Source organism: Egretta garzetta, unplaced genomic scaffold (assembly GCF_000687185.1).
Source record: "Egretta garzetta isolate BGI_Z169 unplaced genomic scaffold, ASM68718v1 scaffold362, whole genome shotgun sequence".
NCBI classification, from domain to species: domain Eukaryota; kingdom Metazoa; phylum Chordata; class Aves; order Pelecaniformes; family Ardeidae; genus Egretta; species Egretta garzetta.
In genome coordinates, this window is record NW_009258885.1 from 24,490 (window position 1) to 33,079 (window position 8,590).

The 8,590-nt window shown below is 61.7% G+C and overlaps 2 protein-coding genes across 2 annotated transcripts in view; one reads left to right on the plus strand and one right to left on the minus strand.

Moving 5' to 3' along the window:
* Positions 1-844, plus strand: part of TIGD5 (tigger transposable element derived 5) — a gene marked incomplete at both ends in the record, with an annotated part of 1,383 nt that extends 539 nt beyond the window's left edge. The window contains one exon of the mRNA XM_035889622.1: positions 3-844. Coding sequence (XP_035745515.1) covers positions 3-844 — 842 coding nt within the window. The remainder of the gene's footprint in view (positions 1-2) is intronic.
* Positions 845-4,594: 3,750 nt separating this feature from the next.
* The window catches only part of LOC104121921 (pro-resilin), a 4,860-nt gene continuing 864 nt past the window's right edge, over positions 4,595-8,590 (minus strand). Inside the window, exons 2-6 of the mRNA XM_035889626.1 lie at positions 7,118-8,464; positions 6,653-6,832; positions 6,095-6,307; positions 5,868-5,960; positions 4,595-5,509 (exon numbers count right to left, since the gene is read on the minus strand). Of these exons, the coding sequence (XP_035745519.1) occupies positions 5,327-5,509; positions 5,868-5,960; positions 6,095-6,307; positions 6,653-6,832; positions 7,118-8,464 (2,016 nt within the window). The 3' untranslated portion in view covers positions 4,595-5,326. The remainder of the gene's footprint in view (positions 5,510-5,867; positions 5,961-6,094; positions 6,308-6,652; positions 6,833-7,117; positions 8,465-8,590) is intronic.

An 8,590-nucleotide genomic window follows, 5' to 3' on the forward strand; every position in this document is an offset into this window, starting at 1 on the left:
CAATTTGACCGGCTCCCACAAGCTCAAGCCGCTGGTGGTCGGGGGCCTTCGCGATCCCCCCAGCCTCCGCCATCACAACCAGGACAAATTCCCTGCTTGCTACCGCTACAGCCCCGAAGCCAGGCTGGGGCCGGCCCTTCTCCGGGCTTGGTTCTTTGAGGACTTCGTGCCAGGCGTCAAACGCTATCTGCGCCGGAGCTGCTTGCAGCAGAAGGCCGTGTTGTTGCTCAGCTCCCCGCCACCCTCCTCCGGGACGGGCCCCGAGGAATCCCCCCCGCTGCAGACACCTGACGGCTCCATCCGTGCCCTCTTCCTCTCCAAGGGCCCTGCTGGGAGCGGCTCAGTTGGAGGAGGAGGCCGAATCCCAGCGCCACTGGAGCAGGGGGTGGTGTCCGCCTTCAAGCAGCTCTACAAGCGGGAATTGCTGCGCCTCGCCGTCTCGTGCACGGCTGGTGGCAGTGGTGGCTCGGGTGGTCCCATGGACTTTGTGCGGTCCTTCCTCCTCAAGGACATGTTGTACCTGGCCGGCCTCTCCTGGGACCTCATCCCCCCCGGCTCGATTGAGAAGTGCTGGCTGCTGGGGCTGCGCGCTGCCTTCGAGCCTCAGCCTGGGGAGGAAGAGCACGGAGACCCTCCGCATGGGGAGGAAGGTGGTGGGGACAGCAAAGTCTTTAGCGACCTGACCCACCTGGCTGCATTGGCCTACAAGCGCTTGGCTCCCGAGGAGGTGGCCGACTGGTTGCACTTGGATGACGCAGCCCCGGGTATGGAGGAGGACGATGGGGAAGAGGATGCTGAGGAGGAAAGCCCCGGGGGCTGCGGGGCAGAGGAAGAGGAGGAGGAGGAGGAGGAGGAGGCAGCTGCTGGAGATGGGGGTGGCAGAAGGGGTGGGGAAGGAGGAGATGCCTTGCTGCCCACGGCTCGGCGCACCCTGCAAATGCGCTCTCTCACCAGCATGGCCCAGCGGCTGCACCGTGGCGGCAGCCCCCATTCCTAGGACAGGGCGACCCACGACCTCTTGGCTACCAACCGCCCTGCTTGGGGTGGGAGGCACGGGGCTTTGGACACCCTGGTTGTCCCGGGGGGGGCTGGCAGTGGAGGTGCCAGCTCCCCTCACCCCTCCGTCACGGGCAGTCCCTGAGGCTCAGGAGGCCCGAACGCCCCTGGGTTACCACAGCTAAGGGGGGGTTAACAATTTAGGGCTAAAGGGGGGGGTTCGTGCAACAACCCCTCCGTACCTTGCGTACTTGAGGGTTGTTCCTCACCCTAAGTATCTTTAGGAGGTGCTATTTTTTAAATCCCATGAGTCTTCACAGGGGTGGCCCCCTGATCGCTGGCACCGCTAGAAGGGGGTGGATGCCTCCCACGCTGCCCAGTGCCCCCCGACCCCGTGGGGAGAAGGGGGGCGAGGGAGGGACCTGCTCAGCATCACTGCGAGGAGCTGGGATGATGGGGGAAGTTACAGTAATTCCCCACATCTCGGAGTGGGGTTGAGGTCGGCACAGCTGCCTGGACAGGGACCACTCCTGGGGTGCTGTAAGGCGAATGCTCTACCCTGGAAGAGGCTGGTGACGCCCTTCCCGCTGCCAAACCAGAGTCCTGTTAAACTGGGGAGGTTTGGGGTTGGTTTAAGACAACTTTCTTCATGCACTGGATTGGGAAGGGGACACTTGGGTGGCATCCAAGAAGCTGTGGCTCCCTGGAGAGGGTCAGCTCCGGCATTCCCGTGACAGCCCCGGGCCCTGGGAACGCTCAGACCACGGAGACCTGCTGAAACAGGTACCATCATCCTCGCAAAGCCAAAGGCTCCGGGGATGGGGGGTTGAGGTGTCCCTCCCCAGGGTTTGTGGGGTGTCTGGGGCTGGAGGAGGTGTCTTGCGGTGCAGGGGAGATGGCTGCCGGCGTGATGTGCATCGCGAGTTGGGACGGGAGCGGGGAGGGCTCCCGGTGCTGCCTTGAAATACCGGAGGCATCAGATGTGAATTTAGCAGCTCTTGACCTGATTTGGATTAAATTTTAGCCTGCTTAGCCAAATTATTGAAAGGAGGGAAGAAAAAAAAAAAGTAACTCATCAGCGCTGCCGTGCCCCGTGTCAGCAGGCAGGGTGGGTGTTTTTACTTGTCGGGTCTTTGTCTCATAACTTCAGAGTTTATGAAAATTAAATGAATTTTTATTCCCACTTTGGGGTTGTTGTCTGTAAACGGTCGCACAGAGCCATCCCAGCGGGACAGGGGAGGTGGCACAAGGGGGAACTTGCATGCGCTTGTGTCCTCTTGGTGTGGTCTTCTCCATCGCGTTCCCCACCTCTCCGCAGCCCGTTTAACACGGGGGGGCCGGGCGGCCCCCGGAGCCACTGCGGCTGCTCCCCAAATTGACTTTTTATTAGTAGGGTTAACTTGCCAATAAATGAGGCTTTTTTTTTTTTCTTTCTCATTGTTTTTATCATCTTTGGCACCAAAAAAACCCTCTACAAAACCATTTTAGAGCTTGGGATGTGACTCACTTCAAGCAGTGGTTTGTGAATTAAAGGGGTTTTCAGTTGTTTGGGGTTTTCAGTTGTTTGAGAAAAATGTTGCCGAGCTCAGCAGAAGGTGGCAGGCTGGAGGTCTTCACTTCTTGCGTAGGTCAGCCTGGGTGCGCTTGCGGCACCGTTTGCCCTGGTTTGGGGAGGTGACAAAATTGAATCATTGGATGGTTTGGGTTGGAAGGGACCTTCAAAGATCATCCACCCCCCCTGCCATGAGCAGGGACATCTTCAACTGGATCAGGTTGCTCAAAGCCCCATCCAACCTGACCTTGAATGGTTCCAGGGATGGGAACCACCTCTCTGGGCAACCTGGGCCAGTGTCCCACCACCCTCATGTTAAAAATAAATATTTATTTTAAATGGGCACACATTGCTAGCCCGTGGCCACTTTTTCACCCACCAGTACCCCCATGTCCTTCTCCTCAGGGCTGCTCTCCATCCCTTCATCCCCTAGTCTGTATCAATACTGGGCATTGCCCTGAGCAAGGTATGGGTCCTTGCACTTGGCCCCGTTGCCTTTTATGATGTTCACATGGGCCAGATCCTCCAGCCTGTGCAGGTCCCTCTGGATGACACCCCTTCCCGCAAGCAAATCATCTGCTTCACTCAGCTTGGTGGCATCTGCAGCCTTGCTGAGGGGGCACTCAATCCCATGATGTCATTGATGAAGATATTTAGTAGCATTGGTCCCAGTACAGACCTTTGAGGGACACCATTCATTACTGGTTTCCACTTAAGCCATTGACTGTAACTCTTTGGACATGGCCATCCAGCCAATACCTGATCCATCTAATGGTCGATCCATCAAACCTGTATCTATCTCTCCAATTTAGCAGCAGGAACATTGTGCGGGACTGTATCAAAGGCCTTACAGAAGTCTAGGCAGATGACATCAATGCAGTTGCTCCATTGTGGAAGGCCACTACCGTTGTCAGGCACGATTTGTCCTTGGTGAAGCCACGTTGGTGGTCTCTAGTCACCTTCCTGCCTTCTGTATGTCTCAATGTGCCTTCCAGGAGGATCTGCTCCATGATCTCACTGGCCAGGACGAGATGCCTCTCGAAGGCAGGAGTACTAGCAGTAAGGTAATAGCAATAATTTACCTGCAGTGGGTGCTGGCTTTTTAAAGAAAATTAATGGAATTTAAACCGTTTTTGTTAAAACTAGCACTTAGCAAAACGATGAAGGTCATCAGCATCCTGGCTTTGGGGTTGAACGTGTCGCTTCTCTGAAAGACAACCTGAAAACCCAAAGCTCAAGAGGTGGACACATGGAGATAGGAAATGGGCAGGGGCTGGGGTCAACCGCGTCGCAAGCGGCGGGGCTGGATTTGGCCAAGGCTTTTTGGCAAGATAATTAAAGAGCTGTGTGGAGGACACGGAAGAGATGGAGACACCCAAGAATGAAATATTTCAGAGAGATCAGCAGAATCGCCTTGCGGGGGGACACGACCTGGGGACAGGGTAGGGGTAAAAGTGGGCAGAAGAAGGACAAAGGAGCTACCAGGTGGCTTGGAAACCTTGAGGGCCACTGCTGCCTTGCACCACCTGGTTACCACGGTGAAGCGTAGAGATGGACAGGAGAGACAGGCAGGCTCGAGCTCCGTCTCCAGCTTTAGTGCAGCTTTGCTAATTAATTGGGTGCCTCAGGAAAGTGCCCAGGGAGGTCATTTCTTGGCGTGACCCGACAGCGCCACAGGGCTGCGGCGTCTCTCTTGGCTTGGTGCCGCTGGCATCTTGGGGTGACGGCATCCTTGGGGACGGGCTCAAAGCCGTAGGAGCCGGAGGCTCAGCATCCAGCTGTTTCACCAGCGATGTTTTGCCCAGAAAAAGCCTTTCATCTTGAAAGCAGTTCGCAAATCATCACTAATTGCATCCGTTCAGGTGCCGGCAGGCAAACGAAGCTTAATTAGGACACGCAAAAGGCTCAGATCCTCTCCAGATAGGCCAGCTTTGAGTTTCTGCTCCCTTGATGTGCAGCACCCCGGGGCCGAGAGCAGATCTGGGCTTCCATCCCACTGCCTTGCTGCCGGAGCAAGACCTGTCTGCAGGACCGTGGTGCAATGCTGGTGCCCGGCCAGGGTAGGAGGTGGAGGTTTTTCAGCCATTTGACTTCTCGCCCACGGTTCTGGGATGTGGACAACAGCTCTGCGTTCATGCACGCATCTCCAGAGCCGAGCAGGCATCGGTGCCCGCGTGTAACCCACGCACCGAGCGCTCCTGCTTGGCACCGAGTTGGGAAATCAAAGCCTTTCTCTGTGCTCACCCACATCATCCTGCCAGCTCCCTGCTTCTCAAGGTCCCTTGGCATCCTCACAGCACCCACCGACGGTCCTCGCCTCTTGCTGCAGGGATGCGGCCGCTCTGCCCAGCCCCAGCAGGCTTGATTTGGGATCAGCCCATCCCCAAAACCCCGTCCCCATCCTTGTCCCCAGTGCCATCCATCCTGGCACAGCGCCGGTGAGCCTAGAGCCAGCGTGGCATCAGCTCCATCCCTGCTGGCCCATGGTTGTCACCTCCTCGTGGAGGTGACCCCATGTTGGGTGCAGTAGCCCCCCCGCCAGGACTGAAGGGACCAGAAAGAGCCAAGCCTGCCATCATGCTGCCCACGTTTATTCGGTCCCAGCCCTGCAGAGGTAGCACGCGGCACGGATGTGGCTCCACGCCATCTCCCACCCCCAGCAAGGGTCTCCTGGGGGTGTCAGGGTCCCCGTGCTCCCTGAAGGGGTTTGGTCTGGTCCCCATCACCTCTCCTGCCCCCCGGGGAATGGGACAGAGGGACTCATCTGCAGCCAGACCGCTAGTCCTTGGCCATGTCACATGCCCGGTTGGTGGCCGCCTCCACGGCGTTCATGACAGTGGCCCGCAGCGCGCCCTTCTCCAGTTGGTGCAGCGCGTGGATGGTGGTGCCGCCGGGAGTGCAGACGTCTCCTCGCAGCTTCGCCGGGTGCTCCCCCGTCTCTAGCATCATCTTCGCTGCACCCTATGGAGAGACCAGGGTGGGTCAGAGAGAAGGGGACCTCCCAACCCCCATCTCCTTGCCCGGGGACTGGATGGCAGCATCCTCCCATCGCCCACGTCCCGTGGTGGGGGGACAAGGCACCGAAGCATCTGTCCCACCACCATGCCCTTTGCCATCTCTTGGTGGCCTCATCTTTGGTTTCAAGAGGGGAAACTGAGGCAAGAGGCCATCCAGCACCTCCTCCCTCACTCTGCCACCCTACCGGGTGCTGCAGAGCCCAGGGCAGCGATGGTGACAGGGTGCCCAAGCCGGGTGGGAGCGGTGGGGCAGGAGGGAGAGGAGCAATGCTGGGTGTCCCCAAGCGACAGCACCGACTCACCAGCAGCGTCTGAGCCGCGATCCTGCTGGCTAAGCCACCCGGCATGCCCATCTTCACCGCTCCCTCGGCCAAGGCTTCGGCAAACAGGTAGACCTGGGGGAGGAGACCATGGGGGTGAGCGTGGCACAAAGGGGGGACCCCAAACCCCAAGGCTGCACGGGTGGGATTTTTGCCAGCATCCCATGTCCCGTCAGTGAACTTGGTGCCCGCCGAGCGCGGGTGCTTACATAGGCCACCCCACTGCCGCTGAGGCCGGTGTGGATATTGATGTAGGATTCGGGGACCTCCTCGCAGAGCCCGCAGGAGGACAGCAGGCTCTTCAGCAGGGCGGCTTCCCCGTCACCGGCACCGCTGCCTCGGGCGAAGACCATTGCCCCTGCCTGCACCACGCATGGCAGGTTGGGCATGAGCCGCAGCACCTTGGTCCCGGCAGGGAGAAGCTGGGGAAAGATGGGGATGGGAGAGAGGTGCCAGCTCTGGGCAGCACCCAAGGGTGCCCTGAGGCACCGATGGGTATCACCCATTGGGGCTGGAGGAGAAGCATGGTCCAGGGGGATGGACCTGGGGATGCAACCCAGGTGGGGACAGAGCCGCAGCAGCGTGTCCTTCTCCCTGAGCCTGGGTGCAAATAGGAGGAGAAGGAGGAAGAGGAGGAGGAGAAGAAGGAGGAAGAAGAGGAGAAGAAGGAGGAAGAAGAGGAGAAGAAGGAGGAAAAGGAAGAGGAGGAGAAGAAGGAGGAAAAAGAGGAGGAGGAGGAGAAGGAAGAGGAAAAGGAGAAGGCTCACCCGCTGCAGCGTCTGGAGGGTGATGCCAGCCGCCAGCGAGACGACGATGTGGTGGGGTCCTACGGCAGGACGGATCTCCTGCAGGACACCTGGCAGGACATGGGGTTTGGTGGCCAAGAAGACCAGGGTGCTCTCCTGCAGCACCTCCAGGTTGCAGTGCGTGGTCCGGCAGCCCGACTCCTGCCCACGGAGCAGGGAGAGGTGTCACAGCCCGGCACCCCCCAGCCCCGGCACCCCCCTGGGGAAGGCGCATTCGCATGCGGGGACATGGCTTGGGGACCCACGCTGGCTGCAAAGCCAGCCAGGCTCTGCCTGGATTTCACCCAGACCTGGGAAGGATGAGCCAAAGCCCTGCGGCGGGGGGGAAAAAAGCTGCCTCAAAATGGTGGCAGGGGGTACCCCAACGTGCCTCCCACCCCTACGGCCACCGAGCGGGGTGGCTTGTCACCCCATCTCCCCACTCACCCTCCAGGCGTCCAGGTTTTTGTCCGAGGGAGCGCTGGCCAGGATGCTGCTGGCTGGCACCTTCCCTTGGGGAAGACAGGGACCGGGGTGAGTGACCGGGGTGGCACCGGGGAGCTTGGGGACACCCCAAGGCAGCCTGGGCACCCCGATTTCAGCCGGAATGCACTCCCCCCCTTCAACCCTGGCCTGATCAGCCTGGGGGACAGCAAGCAAAGGGGGCCGGGGCCTGATCCTGCCGGTCCCGCCATCAGTACCCCACGGGGGTGGGGGCCTGATCCTGCTGGTCCCGCCATCAGCACCCCACGGGGGCCGGGGCCTGATCCTGCTGGTCCCGCCATCAGCACCCCACGGGGGCCGGGGCCTGATCCTGCTGGTCCCGCCATCAGCACCCCACGGGGGCCGGGGCCTGATCCTGCTGGTCCCGCCATCAGCACCCCACGGGGGCCGGGGCCTGATCCTGCTGGTCCCGCCATCAGCACCCCACGGGGGCCGGGGCCTGATCCTGCTGGTCCCGCCATCAGCACCCCACGGGGGCCGGGGCCTGATCCTGCTGGTCCCGCCATCAGCACCCCACGGGGGCCGGGGCCTGATCCTGCTGGTCCCGCCATCAGCACCCCACGGGGGCCGGGGCCTGATCCTGCTGGTCCCGCCATCAGCACCCCACGGGGGCCGGGGCCTGATCCTGCTGGTCCCGCCATCAGCACCCCACGGGGGCCGGGGCCTGATCCTGCTGGTCCCGCCATCAGCACCCCACGGGGGCCGGGGCCTGATCCTGCTGGTCCCGCCATCAGCACCCCACGGGGGCCGGGGCCTGATCCTGCTGGTCCCGCCATCAGCACCCCACGGGGGCCGGGGCCTGATCCTGCTGGTCCCGCCATCAGCACCCCACGGGGGCCGGGGCCTGATCCTGCTGGTCCCGCCATCAGCACCCCACGGGGGCCGGGGCCTGATCCTGCTGGTCCCGCCATCAGCACCCCACGGGGGCCGGGGCCTGATCCTGCTGGTCCCGCCATCAGCACCCCACGGGGGCCGGGGCCTGATCCTGCTGGTCCCGCCATCAGCACCCCACGGGGGCCGGGGCCTGATCCTGCTGGTCCCGCCATCAGCACCCCACGGGGGCCGGGGCCTGATCCTGCTGGTCCCGCCATCAGCACCCCACGGGGGCCGGGGCCTGATCCTGCTGGTCCCGCCATCAGCACCCCACGGGGGCCGGGGCCTGATCCTGCTGGTCCCGCCATCAGCACCCCACGGGGGCCGGGGCCTGATCCTGCTGGTCCCGCCATCAGCACCCCACGGGGGCCGGGGCCTGATCCTGCCGGTCCCGCCGTCAGCACCCCACGGGGACCGCTACGGGCACCCCATTGTGCAGCGGACCCAGGGAGGTCACCCCAAAAGCAGGGGCCGTCTCCTCCCCACTTTCTGAGTAGGGGCAGGGCTTGTCCCCGCACTGCCCTGTGGGGCTGGGACAGCCAG